Source organism: Ambystoma mexicanum, chromosome 11 (genome assembly GCF_040938575.1).
Source record: "Ambystoma mexicanum isolate Mex_15411 chromosome 11, UKY_AmexF1_1, whole genome shotgun sequence".
Lineage (NCBI taxonomy): Eukaryota > Metazoa > Chordata > Amphibia > Caudata > Ambystomatidae > Ambystoma > Ambystoma mexicanum.
Window position 1 is genome coordinate 476,436,703 of NC_090934.1, and position 22,621 is coordinate 476,459,323.

Genomic DNA, 22,621 nt, shown 5'->3' on the forward strand with positions numbered 1-22,621 from the left:
GAACTTCATTACTTCCTTGAATATGTATAGTTATGCTCAATGGACCCATAATTTAATAATTTGTTCAATAAAGTGCCACATTTTTGTCAAATGAGAAATTAAAACCACATATCTTCATTAGATCAGTGTGATTCAAATCCCAACCACAGGCCAGTAATGTGCTCCTTCTGATATCTATCAAGCTCTCAGATTCAAGGATTTAACGTTTAGTAGTTTTGAGAATCAGCTCACCACAGTCTGCAACTGCGATGTATTCTAGTCACACCTATTCATCCTCTCAAGCGAGGAAACGGTTACATTTTAATCTCATATACTATAGTTATGTGCCCTGTTATAGCATAAATACTGGGCAATATATTCATGACCGAGTGATTTAGCCGCAAGATCAGCGAGAGTTTGTTCAATATCAATTTCATAAAACCGCTTCTTCAAATGTGTTTTTAATTGAACAAGTGGAATTCTAGTAGGATTAAGCTAGCAACAGACACCAATAACAAGCTTCTTTATCTAGTATGGTTCGACTGGTACCAGTGAATCCCGGACGACTTTCTATTGTTAGAGGATAGTTAAAAGGTAACTAAGTATTTGGTGGAGTGTTTACAAGCTTCCAAAATAAATTCAGCCTACCCAACTTCAGTGCACTATTGATGCTGTTAATGCATAGTTCCAAGTGGAAGAGGTTGATTGGAGTAGATTTGGGCAATTTAACAATTGTTATGAGCCACCTATTTTCCAACAATTTAAATTTGTGTCGGTATTTACCACCCCATATTTCTGCTCCATACAGAATTACGGGGTGAATTTTAGCCTTGAACAAAGTAATAATTGGTTTTAAAGAATAGCCTCATGTGTTCGAACAAAGCTCATGATCGCACCTACTAGTTGCCTTAAATTAGCATCTCTTATTGAAGTGGAATTCCCACGTTAATGTGTTCTCTATAGTTGGTCCCAAATAATTGTACAAATTCACCATATGTAGTTGCCGAGTGCCAATCCTCCATATGACCTTACGTGTAGGCTTAAACTAAGTGGCACTAAATATCATGGTCTTAGTCTCACTAATGCTAATGCCATTGAGATCTGAATATGCGCTTTATTTAGTAAGCATTGGAGTCCTCTACGCCAGGGGCCTGCGACTCTCCAGATGTTTTCGACTACAACTCCCATGATCCTTCACCATTGACTACTCTGGTTAGGGTTGGCGGAAGTTGTAATCCAAAACATCTAGAGATCCAAAGGTGGCAGACCCCTGTTCTAGGCGTACAGTCAAAAATAACAAGATCGGCATACCCAAGCCATTGCACACATATATTGCCCAATCTAGGTGGAAACGAGTTACAAGAATGAATTTCTTCTGATAAATCAGCCAAATATAGGTTAAATAACACATTTGCAAGGATGCAGCCTGATTTAGTCAAACATGAGTGGGAATGTAACTGTCAATCTAACTTTAACCCTACTATTAGTGTAGAGCGATAACTATATTTAGGAGGCCTAGTGGTATCACCCAGTTGCACAGATCTAGCCAGAGAACGTCACGTTGAACAGTATTAAAGACCGCACTAAATGGTATAAAGGCAGAATAGATATTATGACCTCTAATGCACCATGAGATTCAACCAGGGTAACCAAGGTCAAGGTGTTGGTTAATATACCAGATCCTTTACGAAAATGTCTGGTTAGTGGGTATAATATTTTTTTCAGTGCCCCATTTATCCAACTCCACAAATAGTACTATGGCATACATTTACGGTGGGGAATGCAGTATCTCAAGTATCCTATAATTCTTTGCATCCTTGCTAAGTCCCTTTTTATGGATCAGAACAATAACACTTTCTCTTCAGGTAGGAGGAATAGGACCAGTATGACTGATAACATTACATAAGATAAATAGCATATAGGCCCACAAGGTAGGATAAAGTTTTATAAGAGCATTGCAAATTCCATCTGGGCCAGAGGCCGATAGAATTTCTTAAGGACCTAATAATTTTGGCACGGTCTTCAGACAGCAAAGGAAAGTCACATTGTGGATTGCAGGCCTGAGGGGGGTCTGACTAGCTGCCAGAAGAGCTGGGAATTATCTCTTACTGCATTCTCAGACTTTGCCATTGTTCAGTTTTCAATGGTTTATGGTAGGCCCTTAACAATTTAGTATGTTCATTTATTCTGTCTTTAACTGCACATGCTAATGTCGGTCTACGTTTAATACTAGTTGTTAATCTGCGTACATTGCATCTTAAGTTTCTTTTGGCCTCTTATATGTTTATGTCAAACATATGTTTGTGTTCAATGTGGCAGAAATCCATGCGTGTGCAATTTGCTGGGCACTTATTTGGAGTCAATAGCTTAGTGATGTTATCTATTGCTTCCGCATATACAATCAAGATGTGATTAGCCGAAGAAGACTGACAAGAATAATCAAGACTAATGAAGTTTTACGTCTGTAAGTATTAACAGGCTGAGTGTCAATGGTGTTACTGGCAATAAGGTAACATTCAAAAAATCTCCAGCTTTTGTTGCTTAGGCACATAGATAGCATTTCAGTCAATTTGCAGTTGACCTTCTGAAGGTTAATGGGATTCCACCCAATTCTATTTTTACCAATGTTCATTTCCACACATCCGATTGCATCGTATGGCCTGTAAGAAAGCAAAATGTGGACTACAACAAATAATCAATCACTATCACTTTCTTCTCTTTGCACACTATGCATATCCAAATACACAAGAAAGAGCGATTCAGACCCAAAAAAAATCTATTGTGGTGGCACTCTTTCCAAAAACTCTACTACAACTTCCAGGAGAATCCTGCCAACAATCTGTTTTTCATTCTTCCAACTGTCTTTTTCTTCTTTTTAATTCCCTTTTAAAATCATTTAGCAGGTAAATCCATTGTGGCTGGCAGGGGAGACCTGCCCATTGTCCCAGAGTTCCATGTGTCCCCCATGGAGATACATGGTTCAGTCAGGTAAGTACAGCAAGCACATACACATCCAAACAAAAACTTAAAACCCTGGTTCTGCATCTTAGTTCTTTCTTTTAGCTCTTCCTTTACCTTAGCCCACACATGCATCAGCCTATAAATCCCTACCTGAAAGGCCCAATTTGGGCCTGGTGTTTCAAAAGTTCAACCAGAACATTCCGGTACAAAGTTTGAAGGTTTGTGCCCTGGGTTACCTGCACACTTCCATAGGCTAAATCGAGATTCATTCTCCAATAGGAAACAACGTCTAATACAGACTGGTTTATGACGGACAAAGCAGGCTACTGGTCCTGATGCACAGTAGTCTCCCAGTGGTAACTATAGGAAGGACCCAATGTTAAGAGGTAGAGCCCTTTGTTACAGATAGAACCTTCCTTTTGACAATCCTGGTGGTCATATAAATTCCTGCAAAAGAGCAGGTTCCGGAATAACTCAAGCATGATACCCCATCTGCAGTTCCCATTAACAGGGTTGCCTCCATTCAAACATTTGGCAGCCATACAATCACATGGCACTGCCACATTTTGGGAGCTTCATTCTAATCTATCTCACGAGGTGTGCATTTAGGATAGATTCCAGTCACCATTTGCAAACAGGTCATATCTGGTTTCTAGGTGTTTTCTCCAATCCATTCTTTGTCGATCCCCCATTGTGAGACCCAATCTCACTGAATCAGATTCAGACCTGGTTCTGGCACATGAGGTCTTGCTCTCAAGATACGAATATATGGAACCATATGTATCCTATGTAAAGTCTCATGAGAGAAAATGCCGAGCTATTGGACCCGGCTGCCACCAACCAGTGCAGCCAACGGAGCTGGATGTGCAAGGAGACTCACACAGGAAATGGGGAGAAAAGTAGTATATGACCCTGACACAAAATCTCATGTCCCTTGAGAGTGTGTAGAACGGACTAAGAATGTATAGGGCAATTTTTTCTGATGGTCCCTCAAGTGCCTCAACCAGTGTGTGGAGAGTAGCACAGGTGTGCAGCACTTGATCGCTTCATTGACACTAACCGCAGTGCCTCACAAAATGGTTGTGTCTTTCGTGATCCCCGGTCACCTGAAATGATGGCAGTCAAGGATTTTGAGCAAAATAGTCAAGAATGACCAGAGTGGGTTTTATCCCTAATTTAATAATGCTCAGGAGAACACTCCTCTTGCCTATTCATGAAACTTCAAATGTTCATTGTGGCAAAACTGTGTTGATTGTCGACGAAGGGCTCTTTCACCTTCTTTATCACTGGCCAAGCTTTCCCTACCATACTTCTGCAGCCTAAAGAGTGGATCTTCATTCTCCATACTATGCCATTTCTCTAGTGGTAGCATTGCCAACCAAAGTACACTTAACCCACCAAAGAATTGAATGAACTAAGTGTAACATCTGCATATGACAAAGACAATTTTTTTCTTTACTTGATGGGATGGTGACTTCCTCTTTGGCCTTCTTCATGCTCTGTTTGGGCTTCACCCCCTTTCTACCAAGGTGTGTACCAAATAATGTATCCGATAGAACTGATAAACTTACTAAATGCGCATGGCAAACTAATAGTAAAGAACTAGAACAGGTAAAAAATTTGATCTGCTATGGGGGTCATCTTTAATAGTCATACGTCAGCAGAAGTTGGACCGGCAAGACTGAAAGTGAAAGTCAACATGTTTACAGTGAAGGTGAAAACAATCAATCTCAAATTTGGAAAATTCTCATTGCAGCCGGTTATGAAATTCCATAATCTGATGGTAGTTCCCGCATTGCTATAGGTCCACAATTGGCTAATCAAGGTTTTGTTTTATCAAGCAATTGAATAAGTTAGAGGGCCTGTTATGGTGAGGAGCTTTAATCATTCCAAATTGCATGCCAATAGCAAGAAGAAGATAGGAATTAGGACTTTTACCTTGGTCTGCAAAAGCTACAGATTTTTCATATCGTAGGCCAGGTTAGAGAAACACTATATGGTAGGCTTGCGAGAAAAGCGAGTAAAGGTTCTTCTAGAATCAAAAATGTGGGTTATTCATTAACAGGAGAAAGTAAAAGAAAAACTATGAGAGTCAGAATGGATCAAGATGAGAGAATATACACTGACGTTTACTTACTTCGAACCAGAGAGATATAAAGTATTAGGGCCAAAGGTATTGTGATGAATTCCATGGTGTCCTCACTTCTTTACTCTCCCCATGTGGCCACGGGACGGCAGCCACTACCTGATCCTGACCCTGGGGGCGGCTACATGAGGGAGGATCACGTGGGGGGAGACAACCTCTGGGAGAATATGGCAGAGAAGAGGCACAGAGGAACACAGCCAAGATTCTCTATTCGGTAGCTATGGTCGAGCAATCAAGGCCTAACTTCTCAGGAGATGATGCAGGCTGGTTCTTAAGTACAGTGTAGTCCCCAGGCACCCACAAAGGAATGTCCACACACTGTATTAGTTACAACACAGTCTTTATATAATTAAGGTTCAAGGTTATGTACAAAATCAAAAAAACTCACTTTGTGCTCAGTTAATCTACAATGGCAAAGCTATACAGTTGTAAGTGGTACCACAATTATTATCAGATTTCATTAAAGTGCATCAACTGTACTCTGGTCAAATGTCACACAAATCAATTAATAAAGGTAACCAACAACAGATAGAGGAGGAAAGCAGTTGGTTAGAACAGTTGACAGAATACTGGCCCCTACCACTAGATACAGTTCTGTGTGGAGATCGCCCCCCACGTGGGCAAGCTGTAAAATAAAGATATACCACAAGCCCAGTCCACATATTGTTCAATGAGTCTTATTCGCTTCTAAAATGTTTCTACCACCCCAATGTACCTGGAATAGCAGAGTTCCTCGAGGAGGCATCGAGGGATCCTTCTTGAGTGACTCCCTTTAAAGCAGGAGCCACGGATCTTCGATGGGCCTCGAAGAAATTGAACTCGGCGTCGAGAATCCTCGATAGAAGTTCGGCAGCGTCAAGGCAGCAGCTTCGGTCCTGGCGGTGCTCGCGAACGACGAGTCGAAGATGTCCTGCAAGAAGAGGCGTGCGGAACACCTCGATGTCGATAGTTCAGGACCGCAAAGTTTTTGTGAAGAACTGTGGCCCAGCAAGGGTGTCAAGTCGTCCGGCGTCTCTCCGGTCTTTGGGTGGCAGAAAACCCACCGGCAGATGCTCCTCGGCGCGTCGACGGCCTGGCCTTCTCCGGCGGGATAAGGCGGTCGGCGGTGCGGACGAGCGCATCCGGAAATCAAATGTCTTAATCAATGGAGCGTTGCGGCTCCGGTCGTCAATGGCACGGCGTCAAGCGGTCCCCGCTTCTGGGCAACCCGGCTTCGACGGGCCTCCAGCAGTTATAGCAAACCTGCGAACCCTGGTCGACGACGGTGGACGGAATGTCCGGTGCTGATCTTAGTTCTCCTCGGCAGCCTGTCGAGGGTCTGACGTCCAGGGAGCTTCAGCAAAGGTTAGCGGTGCTCGATGGTCCCTCAGAGCTCGGGAAGAGGGCGCCTAACCTCGGATCAGTCTTAACGTCACAGAGGCTTTCAGATTGCGGTGAAGGTAACAGCAGTCAACCTTCTTCTTCGGGCTCGGCTTCGAGATCAAGCATCAGTTTCGACTTCAGCTTCTGAACGAATTCTAGCAGTGAGAGGCCGCTAGATATACTGTTGATCGCCCATTCATTCTGCTGGGTCACAACCAGGCAACCAATCACTCAGAAGGGCATTCAGCAGTCAGCCAATCAGGCATACAGTGCATTCAGGCCACTCTCCTCCCTCTCAGACACTCGCAACAAGGAATGTGTATTGGGACAAGTACCCTGCCATTCAACACTACACACTGCATTTATACCAGTTTCGGGAGGGCTGTCTCAGACATTGTGTTTACTACCAGAAACCAGACATCCACAACAAGAAGTGCATATTGGTCACACACTCCATTCACCCAGGTCCCACCCACAACATACGGTCACTGGGAAGGCTCCAGCCAGTCTGGCCTGGACTTCACTACTATACAATATATGGAACTTCCACCCACCAGCCAGTCAGGGGGAGGGGACAGTCAGGGCTTCCCAGGTTTTTGGGAAAACAAGGTAACAGGCCACAGGGGCCACCTTGTTTCATATCAGGAATCAACTGATTCCAATGGCAGGGCCTGGGTATCCCAAAATGCAGGATACTCAGAGCACCTGTCAAATTAGGCATGGAGCTGCCACCAGCCCATACCCTGCTCTGTGGGCCGCACACAGGTGCGCAAAAACATACACTAGGGGCACAGGGTTGTACCCTCACCCATGGGTGCCATAAGGGTATCCCATGGGTCCGTACACCAAACCAAAAATAGGAAGAGCTGCACTGCCAGGAGTCCCACATGGACTCCTGGGGAGAAAACAATACAGAACACAAATGAAAAAGGACTACAGGACAAGGACAGGGAGGCCCGGTCCCTCCAATGCATTTCCAGCATCACACCCATCCATGCCGGATGACTTAGTGGCATACTGTTATACCTCCCCTCATCCATCTAGGAAGGGTACCAAATACCGTTGGACAAGATCTGTGTGTAAGCCATCAAAATCTGACTTGCACTCTAAGAGCAATGAAAACACCTTCTCAGCTTCTACCTATAAGTCATCCAGGGCTGACTTGCCTTTAAAGAACACTAAGAAAGCTCCCCCAGACTTATAGAATGTACATGTACAATATCAACAATGGACTTCAATTCCCCTAACTACTGGGACGTGGAAGATTAGCTGAGTAATGCAGGGCAAGGAAGACCCAGACCACATGCTGCGCTGTAGTTGTTGCTAGCGCATACCTGTGACCGGGAGATTTAAACCATAGAAGCAGCAGACCAGACTGTGGTGCACTGCTGGAGGGAGAAAGCTGCTTCTCTAGGTACAGACAGAGACTGTGAGGCTGGAGAGAGTGCTGTGGAGCCGACCGGTTTGGGAAACAAAGAAAGGGAAGCTGACTGCGAGAGCAAACATGTTGCGAGAACGCCAGAAGCCAATGGAGGGTTCCTGGGCGTTTGTAGGTGTTTGGAGGCCTCACTGAAGCCGGAAGACACGAAGCAGAAGAGCCCAGCAGGGACGATGAGAGGCAGAGAAGCCGAGAAAAGGATGCAGCAACAGAGAAGGAAATGCCAAACGACTGCTACCGGCTTGCCGTGGGAGAAGTAGACGACGCTAGCCAGATCGAGTGAGTCCACCCAAGGGAAGCAGGGAAACCGGGGGCGTATTGGCAGCCATGCCAAACCCGAATAAGTATTAATGAAGCATATAAGAAAAAGCGAAAAAGCATTTCTTTGAAAGGGTGAACTGAAGAAAAACACAAGACATTAAAGTTTGTGAATGTATGCAATACACATGTAAGAGAAGTCCTGACAGGATAATATACCGGGCAGATATCATAACAGAAAATGCAAACACAAAAGACTATCAAGTTTGGATGGGTGTTCAGCACCCACAGGAGGAAAGGCCTGGCAGGAAAGTAAGCCAGGCAGTTGCAAGTGTGTGCATAAAAGAAAGTCCTGGTAGGGAAGTACACCAGGCAAGGACCAGTTGAACATTGTATAGGAAATACATGACAAAGAGGTCCAGAGAAAGACATATCAAGACTAGCAAAAGGGCTGTGCTGATCACAAGACGAGGAGTGAAAACCTGGCTGAAGAATACACCAGCTATGCCAACAGGATAAAGAGACAATATATCAGGACAAGCAAAAGGCTGTGCTAATCAAGAGAGAAGAAGAAATATCCTAGTCCGGAGAAGGATACATCAAGATACTACCTCACAACCAAGTTGTTTTCTATACCAATTGTGTTATTGGTCAAGAGAAGAGGAGTAGCGACCAGGTAAAAGAGTACACCAGGTATCATGATGAAATACAGACTTGCAACCAAGTTGTTTTGTTTACCAGTTTTGTTGCTAACCAAGGGAAGAGAAGTGAAAACCTGACAGGAGAGTACACCAGGCATCTTGATTTTTCAGAATGTGAGGGACAGAATAGAAAGTTGGACATAGGATGGTTTTGTTTTGGACATTCTGACATCCGAGAGACACTTAGTTTTGTTTAAGGTAGGGAAACACAACTTAGAACATTGAAAGAGAGGCAGTTCCCAAAGCCCTTTTATTTTAACAAAGGTTTATTGCCAAAACCATAAGTCTCTGTGTCCATGACTCATTCCTGGATCCTCACAGAATCAACGTTGAAAGTGGATGTCACTATTATGAAGTGGAATCTATAAGTGAAACTTGTTCCATGCATGTGTAGAGTGTTCTCAACTAGAGAATCTCAGAGTCTAATTTGGAAATGTAATTATTGCTCTAGCAGAACACAAACAAATTATCATTTTGGTGATGTATACTCTACGGTAAACAAATCTCTTTGGCTGTTCGAAGATATGTAGCTCAGGTTCTAGGTACACACGGCTTTTGGGGCTGTCGCAACGCACTTGGACACTCGGCTACAGCATCGACCTAATTGCTCCGGGCTGAACTCTATCGCAATAATAACACACATTCAAGTACAAATAAGTGCCTCCTGCACCTAGGCACCTTTGTATTTTGTAGGCATACGTTTAGCCAATAAGAGATACCTATTTAATACACGTGTATGTTGCCTTTATCAGCAGCCTGCCTTATATCACTGAAATGTCATGCCGGCAATCAGTTTGCTAAAAACCCAGCCCATTGAGACGTTGCTGTAAATTATCATTATTCATCCACCCACGAGCTTAGTGGTATTATAACACTTTCTAAATGACATCCAGTAGTCTCCCTTATCGTTATTTTGTCTCCCTGCAAGGTTTCACCTAGCAACCAGACAGCACCCCTTCTATCCATTTGCCCTCTGAGGGGTGGCGCCTGACCCATTTAAAAGGAAATAAAACCCTTTGTTGACTTCTGCCTTGACGCTCTGAAGTAGCTCAGCATTCATAACAGTGAGCTATTTTTAAACTTTCCATTTTTACTGTATACTGTCAATCTGGTAACTAGACTAATCAGTGGGGGCTCCCACTTGAGCCCACAACAGAGTTTCTTTCTTGTCAGAAACTCTGTGTCATACCACCTCGAGGTTTTCCACAAAGTGTTATGGCTACCACTAATCGGTGTTCCCTGACTTTTAGCAACAGACATTTTGGCGACTATTGCAACCGGATCCTCGGCTCTCTCGCTAAGCCTGTGACTGCTTTTGAACTTCAACTTAAAATCAATTATGGTAACTAATAATTACTGTTTTGTAGGCCAAAACTGCGGTCCGCCAACAAGCTTTCTTGTGGCACCCCTAAAGAAATGACACAGATTGATCTGTTCAAGTCACCTCTGTTTCTCACCTGACCTGGAAAAGAAAGTAAGAGTTTGGAGTGGTAATGTGTTTTCTCCCTTCTTAATTTGTCATTTGTAAATGTCACAGTTTTCTTGGTTTATACATGTAATTGAAATATTGAATGTCACTAAAAATATCAAATCTAGGGATTGCAAGATCTGGTCAACTGGTGGTGCATGCAACTCTGCACCAATTACGAGGGTCTTAACATCTCACACATCACAGATACTCATTCCTATCACTGGTGACTATGTAACCGATGTCAACGCACTCAACTCAGTCTACTCGGTCATCCAGGCCTGGATGGCACACCATGGGCTTTGCCTCAATGACGAGAAAACTGAGTAACTCATCCTAGGCTCTCAGTCCAAACCCATGAAACTTGGCCCCAAATACAACTCCTTCGTTATTGATGGAAATATTATTAAAATACCAACGTCACGAAAACACTAGGAATTTACCTAGACTCCACACACTCTCTCAATAGACAAACCAACTCAGTAGTCTCAGCAGCATCATACACGTGTAAACTAATCGCAGCTTGTCGCCCCTTCCTGATAACGGACAACTGCCTGATCCTAGCCAGAACCCTCATCATGTCCAAAATTGACTATTGCAACGCCGTTTACTTAGGGACTAGTCAGAGAAACCTTGATAAACTCCAGGTTACCCAGAACAATGCCATTAGGGCTGCTCTCAACATACCCAGACGCTCCCACATCTCCTCGACCAGGCGTAACCTACATTGGCTACCCATTACACTTCGTATCTCACTCAAAGCACTTGTTCTAACCTACAAGGCACAAAATAATGCCGCTCCTGCTTACCTTTCCACGCGCTTCACACAACACACAGCATCTAGACCCTTGAGATCTGCACAGGCGCACACACTAACCATTCCCAGTTTCAAGCTTCAGACAGCTAGAGGCTCGAGTTTCCCAGTCCTGACTGCTAAGCTTTGGAACTCCCTACCCAATGATCTTAGGAATGTGCCAGCCTTCCAACCCTTCAAAATCAGAACTTAACGATGGCTGAACGAACAGGATGCACTGGCCTCCGCTTTGTAACTCTTGCAGCGGGCACCCGCATACAGGCTATTCACGGTATATACTGTATGGATGACCATTCTGCCATTCCGTGTAATATTTCCGATTCTTGTTTTCATTCTTAATGTAAATATGTCTATACAATGTAATTTGGACCTATCTATGTAACTCTTATCTGTAACTACCTTTCCAAACATGCGCCCTGATGCCCATGGGCAGGGTGCGCAATACAAATAAACAAAATACAAATACAAAATACAAATCTGTTGTGTCACCCTTACCCCGGGGAGGTTTTATACCTACACCCTATGGTTTAGAGTCCTGTATGACTAACGTGCTATAACAACAATGACTAGTGTGAGATTACTTCTAGTCAATAATCACTTGTTTGTATCTTTATAGATCGTTGATGCTGTCATAACATCACTAACAGGGTTAATCATTTATCTGAAGTGTTTCTGGAAGAAATCCTTAGTCCTGAAGATGGCCACAACAACAACTTTTCATAAGACACCAGAGAGAATGTCAAATTTATTGTATGGCCGAAACATGTCGACTACTCGTAGAAAGACTACTAATGATAATAGTCAAATGAATTAACTTCATAAAGTACTGTTCATTTAGTGACCTATTTCCCTGTGTTTTATTGATTGAGGCTTTCCTTGTTTCAGCTCGATGGTTTGACTGTACCAACTATACATTTATTTCTCAGTCTTTTTAACATAAGTAATTTTTAAGTTTTGTACCATGTACTATTAAAATAAGTATATTTTCTTCTTATCTCAGTTGTACTGTATTCTTGATATGTATCGAGTGTGTGATCTCCATGTTTTCTGTACGTTAAATACCATGTAAGTACCACTCCCATCTCTAATTTCCGGGGTCTGTGTAGAGATGGGTAAACAATTCTTCGTTTAGCTCAGGTTCTAGAGACTGGAAAATGATGTATTTTGCATTATTCTTTAGTATGGTTCATTAATAATGAAAAATATTTAAACTTAAATTATGTATTGAATACTTTGAGTTTTGTTATATGGAAAATATGTTCAATATGAATACTTGTCAATCCTACTTTTGCACAATAAAACAAAAAAACAAATAATCCCTTTCCTCTACATAGATTGTAGATTGTTCTGCCTTAAGGGTAAACTCATGCAGCTATTGAATTGTTTACACCTTCTCTAGTATTCCATTATATTCCTTACTCTGTGTCAGTGCATACCAGCATGGAAACAGCACATGCCGTAATCTCTCAAAACACTTACATTGCTAGATAATAGAAGCCATGGAATCCAGGCCAAAGATATTTCTATTGAACTTATAAAGCTGGTACGGCTTCACAAAAGCCGCAAGTTCTTCCTGGCTCTTTACGAGTTTAACTTGGTGTTGCGTACTTATTTGATCTCAGGTGGGGAACACTTCTTCATTGGCTATTCTAATTAAGTAGCTGAGCTGCCCAATGTTAGAAAGTAGAGGGGCGAGAAGGATATGGTCGTTCAGCCCCTCAGATCTACGCACTTCTATGCAACTATTTGTCTTGGCAGCGAACACTATGGGTGCCAGCCACTCTGACTGTGTCTCTTCAATTATGTGGTTTTAACCATGTCTTTGGATAGTATGTGAAGATTTGTATTTATTTATTTATTTTGTGCCTTTTTAAGGCACTTCTACATCAAGAAATTGTGTTTCAAAGCGCCCACACGGCAAAGGGGAGGGACATCGGCAAAAAGACAAGAATAAACTGATGAACAGGAAAAGGGGCGGTCCTACTAGGCATTGTGAACATTCAGAACATTCAAGTGCAGGTAGCGAGAGAAGGGACATGGAATGGTGTAAGTGCTAGGTGTTCCACAGAAGGAAGTGCCAAGGAGTCAGTTGTGTGCACTTGCCTGGCAGAGATCACTTGTTACAAAGTGATCACCTGCCAATAAGTGCAGGCCTATGGGAACACAAGCCAGAGGGTGCCCGAAGGCAAGTACTGGGATGGGGCTGGAGGCTGAGGGCGATGTGGCGGAAGGCTGGGACTCAGAAGGACACACAAGGTCCCAGGTCACCAATCTCAGTGACTGTGGGGTCGTAGCACAGGAGTGAGAGGGTGAAGGAGGAGGTGAAGAGGAGTCCGGAATTTGAGGAGATCTGGCTCAAGATGGGGAGGAAGGGGAGGCTGTTCAAGAGGACGGAGCCAGCAAGGAGAGAGATCTGCCACCAGCTCACTGTTTAGAAATGCTCCTGATCTGCAGAGAGTTGGAGTCGGAGGAGCGTGAGATCTGGAAGGAGAGTATTTGGTGAGAGCAAGTTGTAGATAGATTAGTCCGTGGCCCCAGACAGCGTTATTAAGTCTTGCAGCCCTATTCTGGACAGGATAGAGGAGTGGAAAGAGGAAGAAGGTAGATTGAGGAATAGGCTGTTGCAATAGTCAAGCATAGAGAGTACCAGGGCTCTAGACACATTGAGCTTCTGGGGAAAAGTGAGGAAAGTAAGGATACCTCTGAGGAGGTGGATTTGAAAATGGGGCTTCTTGGCAAGGTCCAAGATGTGAGGGAGGAAAGAGAGCGAGGAGTCGAAGATGACTCCAAGGTTCCTGGCTTCAGTTGCAAGAGAAGGGGGGGAGCCCATAGAGGGTGGCCAGAGCGAAGGAAGGAGAGTGGGAGTCCCAATAGGAAGGATCTCAAGTCTTGCTGGCATTGAGGCAGAGATCATTGGAGGCACACCAGGATTGTATAGCAGATGGGCAGTCGAGAAAGGTAGAGAATGTATGGAGAGCATCAGCAGAAATTTAGAAGAAGATTTGGGTGTCATCTGCATATCACTGAAAGTGAGGGGAGAACGTGGAGATGAGGTGAGCAAGCAGAGCAAGAAAGATGTTAAAGAGCCAGGGTGAGAGGATAGAAACCTGGGCAACGCCAAAGGTGGAGATAAGAGGTAGGAGAGCAGAAAGAGCCCAGGATGACCTGGGAAGAATGGTCAATGAGGAAAGAAGTCAGCCAGTCCAGTGCCTGCTCCGAGATACCAAGGGATGGAGTGGTTGAACAAATTCCTTACCCTTCCAGCAGAGGTAACTAGAAGAACACCTGCACTAATTTGATATAAATGCAGGATAGAGTCTGAAAGGACTTAAGTACCAAGGCAGATAAAACTATAGTCAGATGTCTGAATGATGGGTTTTCAAATGGTGCAACCGTGGAGTGGCCAGTAAATTATTTTACTTGAAAATGGTTCTGAACCTTGAAAAGTTCCCCATCTCAAAGAGTATTGGCATGTATTGCAGCCAGTTCGGAACCAACCTGATTGGCTGACTAAGCCAAGTGTGACACAAAGAAAAACATACCTATTAAGATACCTACAAGAAATACCAAAAGTGTTATGTAAAAAAAAAAAAACAAGATCATGGGGCAGTCCAGCTTTGTTTCAGTTTGCTGAGCAACCTTTCAGAGGAATTGGGAAAATTCATACAATAATAGCCCAGAGGCGCGTGGGGGTGCAGCCCTGGGAGCATAGGCTGCCCTGAATCCGCACACCGGCGCCACTCCTCAGTCCCCAATGAGGCATCAACAATATTACAATTGCCTAAGTGACACCAGTTTTATTAGGGGGAGGATGGTGGGACGTATGGAGGAAAGGGGTCTATGGACTAAGAGTACATTAGTCACTACGGTGAGTAACTTGTAATTACTGTTACATCCAGTCCCCTTTTCCTCCATACTGCATGGGCGATTTACAACTGAATGTAGCACCAAGGCGGAGAGGTGACCCTCCTTAAGAAAAGTTCCTTAATCCTGCCTGCTAGAATGCTACATCTGACCTGGAGCCGGCATCCCAACAGTAGCGCTTGCAAAAAGCAGAGGGGGTGGCATCAGTGGCTGCCCTGCTAATGACCCGTCATGGTACGTGTCTGGAAGACAACCACCGTGGCCTTGGCTCTGAATGAGAAGGGCATCCTGGTCCTAACCCTCCAAGGGTGATAAATAGAGCCTCAGACTTGCAGAAGCTCTTGGTCCTGTCCAGATAGAACTTTGGCACTTGTCTAGCCTGAAGACAGGTAGAACCATCCGAGCAAGGTCCTAAGGGGCCATCAAAGAAAGTAGGGAGTATTATTTCCTCATTTAGATGGAACGCAGAGACTACCCCAGGTAAGTATGCAGGATGCGCTCTGAGGACTACTCTATCCTGTGAAAGGTGGTGTATGGCTAGGGTGCCATCGGAGCTTGGATTTCGCCAACACAGCGTGCAGACATAAGGCCCCACCAAGAGGGCCGTCTTAATGGTGCCTAGCCTGATGTCTGCAGACGCCATTGGCTCCAAGGGTTTATGCGCCAAGGCGCTCAACATTATGCTGAGGGTCCACACAAGGTGTGGCTTCTTGATGGGAGGGTAGAGCCTTTGGCTTGGTCATTTGGAAATGCTCCCGGTCTGGATAAAAAGTGCAAGTGGCATTGGGTCATAAACACGGCGAACCTTTTGGGGTCCCCAGCAAAGCGTTCGGGTGGAGCTAACGGAATATTTCCTGGTAAAACCACTTGCACTGGATTGCTTGATGAAACGGGGGTTGAGTTTCCCCCATATCCAAGTAGGGGCGTTTGCCCAGCTTGGTTTTGCAGTAGTTGCCTAGCCAGATCATCCGTGCGCTCCTTTGAGACAATCAGTTCTCTCCTGAGGGCATTAGTCTCTGGGCGAGCAGCATGTACTTCCGCCCTAAATTCCCCCAATAATTGGGCCAGTTGGTCGGTTTCCGAGGTTTCCATAACACCCGGGTGGGTATTTGTAGAAAGGCTTTGTGTTCTGTTACGCTCACCTGGACCCCACAGGGGTGTCGATCGGACCCAGACAGCTGCGGTCTCCTTCAACGTGATGCGTAGTGCAGAGATGACTGTCTGGACTGGCCCGCCTAGTCTTGTCTGCTGGACCTGAAGAAGTATTTTCCTGCAAGTGGAGACAGGGATTAACCACCTGTGGGTTTTAGTGATGGCCTCCCAACTGTTCTCGCTCTCCCCCACTAATCACCTCCGATATCCCCTTAGTAACCTCACTGTATGTTCGTAAAAGATGAGCTCTCCATCCTGCGTGTCTTGCAGGGGCGCGTAGATACCAGTTACTTCACTGGTTTGAAGGCGTTGGGAGAGTTCCGGTAAGTATTGACTCTGAAGTCCCTGGCGGGATTGGTAAGTATCAAGTGCAAAGAGTTCAATGTGCCCGATGTTCACTCTTGTCCCCTTCGTTCCTTAAGTTGCAACTGAGTTCGTGAGAAGAAGGTCTCGTAGCTGCTGCTGGCGTTCAGGTAAGAGTCTGTTACCCAACGCTGTCCGGTAACTACTGCATGCGTTAACGTGTTGTTTTTCTCCCTGTTTACAGATGCGGCTTATGAAAATGTGGAGAGTTATGGAATAATACCGCCGGTGGTAAGTCTATGGTGGTAAGAGGTTGTATTTGTTGATTCCCTTGACTCACCTTGTTTTTTCTTGTGTACCCTAGGTACCGGATTACGGCGAAGAAATGATGGAGACAGTGCCAGATCAAAAGAAGCTGTGAGAACTGGCGAGTATGGCGCCGTGCTGGAGCTGGCGAAGCAACGCGTGCAGGACTGATGTACTTTCCAGGTCCGGAGATGAAATGTTTCCGGAATTAGGTGAGGAATTTGAAATAAGCTTGTTTTCTAACCTTGTCCTTTTCTTCTTTATTCTAGGAGCTCCGGATTCGAGGCGGGCGTGGCAGAAGACTGGATGCTGGCTGCAGGCACGCGGGCGTGGCAGAAGACTGGATGCTGGCTGCAGGCACGGTGAGCGTCACGCTGCTGGATGCAGAATAACGCGAAGCATGTGCTGCTGTTCGGGTGTGGTTTAAATGGCCTCCAAAGTAGTTCCAGGTAAGAAGTTCCCTAGAGCCACGCCCGAGTAAAAAATAGTCCCTGTAACAAAATAGTCCCATCCAGGCCTCATGTAGACTTGGACTCTTTTGCAGCATGGTCTGCATCAGGTAAGTAAAGTCTATAAGCCTTGCGCCAGGACTGATTTCTAGGATGAGCCTGGCACCTCAGGCGCCAGGATTGAACCCAGACAGCCCCTAGCCGGGGCTGCTGAGGTTTAAACAAATGTCTGGATGCCTGCTCCCGGAGCTGAGGGCCTTGGTCCTGATGCCCGGGGGTAGGCATCATGACACTATCCCACGTGCCTGACCTTTGGGCTGCTTATTGGAGCCTAGCCAGCCAACCGGCGAAAATGCACACAAGCATCACTTCATCTAAAACTCTTAGAACCTCCACCACACGGACTAGGGTCAGCAAGGGCGTTCCAAACACAAAGCGCATTGAAGCCATACAAATGGGGAAAGAGTGCTAGATAAATAACCCAATAAAATACAATACAAGTGTCTTCTCTATACATAAACCTAAGTGATGGCGTTTTAACACTTTCCCAAGGATGATGAGAAAAATGCCCTTTCCAAATAATGATTCCTTGAGAGTAGTAGAACTATCTTTTACACAACACTCTCTTAAGAATAATGAAAGAGTGGCTTTTCCAAATAATGGTGTTTGAAAGTATGGCAAAAATGTCTTCTTTATACAACCACTTAAAAATGGTCTCCTGGTATCCTCTCCTGCCAGAAACCCTTTTCAACATGTCTTTTCTTTTCACATAATCGACGTAGATTACCTGGTGTACTCCCCTGCCAAGAATCACTCTCTGGGCTTTGCAGATTCCCTGGTGTATTCTCCTGCCAGGTATCTTTCCCACCAAAAGCTCCCTTCCCTATGCACTTCGTTTACCAGGTCTTCTTATTACTTTCTCTTTCAGTCTCTTTCTCTTGAAGTATAACACAGTTGTACTCCTTCACTGTTTATACTTTATTTCTCTCCCGGTATTACCTGTTCAAACAACCCCCATATAGGCATCTCATATATGGAGACTTGTTCAAGCTTTGTTAATTTAATTTCGTTATAAATGCCATTTCATTCGTGTTCATTGGCTTGCAGCAATACTAGTTCCAATCTTCCCCATATTGACATCTCATATGAAGACTTGTACAGATCTTGCCTTTCAATTGCTTCATTAATGTTCACTTACTTTAAACAACATTTACTCCAGCTTCCCCCTTATCAACATCTCATATATGGAGATTTTTGTTAACAATGTATTTCTATATTATTGGGTTGATAGTCGCAATAAGCCCCCAACTGTTTATATGCCTGTCGGTACACCTTGGGCCTCCTAATGCTGTTTGACAGACTCACCAGAATTTGGTAGAGTTGCTGACCTATGGCGTATGGCTATGGCAAAGCCTGTGCTTCGGGAAAGCGTTTACCGCTCTGCAGACCCTCTTGAGGTTTTCCCGCCGGCTTCTCCTTCGTCCGCCGGTGGAACTGCTGCACTCGCTGTGTCTGTTTCCCTGACAGCCTCTCCACTGCTGCCAGCTCCTCAGCGGTTCACCTACAGCACTTGCTGTGCTTCTCCCAGTCTCGCGCCTTGCCGAAAGGAAGCACCTGCCTCCTTCTACACAGTTTTCTACTGAGTGTCTGCCTCCGGTTCTGCTTTACCTGCTCTGCATCCTTCTCCTTTCCCCTGAACTTGAAAAGGCACACCATTTTTAAATGTCCAGTGCAGATGATTGACACTCCAACAAGTAGTCTGCACATTTTACTTGGTGTTCCTTCAGTTCCACAAACTCCTTTCTCCTCTTCCTTGTCCCAGTACTGGCGGGTATATGGGGGTTGGAGTCCATAAGAGTTTTATACTTATTAAAGTTGCATTGCTTTGAATACTTGTTTGAATCAAAACTATTAGCAACAGGAGGTGTTAAGTGAGCATTATGTGTAATGGTATTTTGTGTAGGACCCTTACTTAGGATAAAACCATCAGAGACAAAGGAGGTTAAATGTGAATCATGTGGACCCGAGGTGTGAATGTTATTCTGTCTGAGGTATTTTATAGAAAGGGTTCCTTGGGTCCTACAATGGGAGGGACTTGAAAAGTGACAACATGCCATTAGGAATATAGGAGTCATAAGGTTTTCCTCATTATTAAGAGTAGAATACTGCGTACCTCCTGATGGGGTCACCACATCTCCCGAACAGCCACCTCCTCCCATGTGATCCTTCTCCATAATACCACCACCAGGGTTAGGATCAGGTAGCAGCTGCCTTCCCCTGGCCACATGGGATGAGATCTTATGCTGGCAATTAGTTTTATGACTCCACATGATTCATCACACTGGTTTTTACCATGCCAGCGGATATGCAGACTTGATATAAGAACTCAAACACAAACTGTAATGCCCTTTTATTTTCAAGTTTTTTCACCATGGTCTGCCGAAGTGCTAATCATTCCACAATACTTCGGTGCTTTACAAATATCCAGGAACATAACATCATCACAAAGTAAAGTGAGAACATATGTAAAAGAAAATCAAACACCGGTTTCTAGAAACTAAGAAATACTCACATTTTCTGCACTCAGGGGAGCAGGTGCCTTGCAGTAATATGTGAGGAAGCGAGCCACCTCTTCCCTTACACTGTAATCGAAAGAGAAAATTAGGTAGGCGATGGACTGCAGCGAAGACATGTCAATGGACTACACAGGAACCCAAAAAAAGAGTGTTTGTACTATTTTACTTTTCTTCTCAACCTATCCACAGAATAGGAAAAAGAAGCAAATAGAACGCAATACTATTACAAATGTAGAAAGGAATAGCCCTTTTGAAGCTAAATTGCGGCACAATTACATCATGCAGTGTAAGTGGCAGTTGAGGTTTAGTTTACATTCCTTCCTTGAAAGCCATCTCTCAAATCCATTTATCCTTCTGGCAGAGGTCTCATTTGAAGCCCCAGGAAACAATGAATATGAAAGATTTTATCAAGCCTTTAAGGGATGCTAAATGCCTTTGCTATCCATTTCCTGTTCATCAGAGGCTGTACATGCTTTTGGTGCACAGAAACCACCACCCATGGCCCACTACAAGGAAACATTCATGCACTTCTTGTGTCCTAGACAACTGTCAAGTAGGGTATTCTATGAACTGGAACCAGCAATTATTTTGATTTGTTCACTTCCATGCTTAGGTGACCAAGAACTGTACATGTTGCTTGGAAATCCTGCTGAAGTGCCTAAAATAAATATGTCATGACAAGTCACTCTTCCTAATACGGTACACAAAGAACCTTTAAGATTCCCTGAGACGTTCTGCCACTATTGCAATGCATTTGGAGAGGACTTGTGGATCAGACTTGAGACCAAGCTGCAGGAACTTTTTCTCAGAAAGCTAGCTTTTTACGAGACATCTCAGAAACTTTGTTTTCTGGCTATTTACATTGAACATGTCTCCTAAGGGAATTTGGGCCAAAAATACTTGCCCATAGCACTTGCGGGGTAAGCCCCATAAAACAAATTTTAAACTGTAGGGCAAAGCATGCGCCCGATTATTACCTTGGCTCCCCTATAGGCAACCAAGGGGAAAGCGACGGCTAGACTGTGGAGGGAAAATGAGCTTCATACTTTTCACCAGCACATAGGAAATGACGCAAAGGTCTAAAGAAAAGGCACAGGAAGACGATACAAAAGTAAATACGTTTAGTAAACCCTTACGCTGATATAGCAAGCTTCTGAAGATTTAGACATGTGGGTATATACTGTGAAAGGGAAATGCTTTGGGTGAAGAGTTTGTACGTTTAAGAACAGGTTGATACAAGTTACCATGGAGTTGCATACTTTGCAATAGTTAGACACTAACAGCCACGTCAAACACAACCCATGTGTCCCGACCTTTCCTAGGAATAAGACATTCTACATTGCATTCTTCCTGAATAAACATTTCAAAGAGAGAAAACAATCTCCCTTAGATTCCCACAGCAAAGCATTAAGAACTGTTCTCCAAACTATTTACATTTAGCAAGTAAGATGAAACAACTTAACTAAGCATTATCAGAAACAGCACATGATAGCAATGACAGTCCATACACAGCTCAGGGCAAAGCACACTTTAACTAATGGTAGCTTGGGATAGAATATTCATTGTCTGAACACTGAAAATGACCCACCAGTCACTCTGACATCATTGGCAAGGAGGTTGGCATGCCAAGGAGGGCTTTAAGAGATCATCTGGACTACCAGGGGTAATCAGCTTGGGCAGAGGCCTTGCCAAAACAAAGGAGACACAGGTTTCAGTGGGTTTGCAAACCCTTTGCAGGGCCAACAAAACAAATACTCCACTCCCTCACACCGTCTTGCATCACAACGCCCTACATGACCTCCCCCATTTCGATTCAACCAGGTCACCATTGTTTTTTTATAACACATTTTATTGGTTTTTAAACATACATACAGTACACCAACAAATCCCCCTCCTCCCCCCACCCTCCCTCCCTCCCCTCAACTCCCGGGTTGGTTCATCACTCCATTCCAGTCTTGCCGTTCTGCACTTTACTTTCGGGATCTGCATTCCTCACCATGTCCCGTATAGTTGTTGTGTCCATTTCTTTTCCCATTTAACCGGTGTGGTCTATATCACATAGTTTTCCCACTTTCCCCAGATCTTGATGGCTTTTGCCAGGCATACCTGTGCTGTGTAGATTCTATGCTCTGTCGCTGCACATATGTCCATTTCGTTTGACCATTGGGCCACTGATGGGCTTTCCGACCCCCACCCCCCCATTTCTGTGTTATTTCGCGTTTTATCAGGCCCATTTATCCAGAATATTCTCATCTGGGGCCTCCAGTAACATTGTAGCAGGTTGTGGGATTATTGTGAGCCCCAGGGCTCTCGTTAACCGTTGACAACATTGCACCCAGAAGGATTCGATTTTAGGGCATTCCCAGAGAAGGTGGATCAAAGTGCCCTCCTCCCTCCGACATTTCAGACAGTTAGGGTCCTCCCCCAGCCAAAAAGGGCCCCTTGGGGGTAGTACACCCGGTGGAGTATCTTAAATTGTACCAGTCTAATTCTGGAGTCTATTGCGATTTCACGTGGGTGCATCAGTATTTGGATCCAGTCCTCTGGTTCAATAGACCCCACATCTCCCTCCCATTTATTTTTAAGACTGACCAAATCCGGAGTGGCGAACGCGTTAATCGCCTTGTACAGAATAGTGGTGACCGTGTCAGGGATGTGTTGTGGTAGTAAGTTGCGTTCCAGAGGTGTGTAATCTAGTATGTCGTCAAGCTCTTACCCACGTGCATTAATGGCGTGAGTTAATTGCAGGTAGTGGTAATGTTCTGTGGCAGATATTCCGAACCTCTGCTGCAGGGTTTCGAATGGGAGGATGGAACCATCTGCAATAATGTCTCCTATTGTGGT

The 22,621-nt window shown here is 44.4% G+C and overlaps 1 protein-coding gene across 2 annotated transcripts in view; it reads right to left on the bottom strand.

Annotated features, from left to right (window-relative positions):
• The window catches only part of ACCS (1-aminocyclopropane-1-carboxylate synthase homolog (inactive)), a 1,238,632-nt gene that overhangs the window by 982,318 nt on the left and 233,693 nt on the right, over positions 1–22,621 (bottom strand). For both annotated transcript variants that reach the window (XM_069623318.1, XM_069623319.1), the window contains exon 6: positions 19,774–19,843. In XM_069623318.1, coding sequence (XP_069479419.1) covers positions 19,774–19,843 — 70 coding nt within the window. The remainder of the gene's footprint in view (positions 1–19,773; positions 19,844–22,621) is intronic.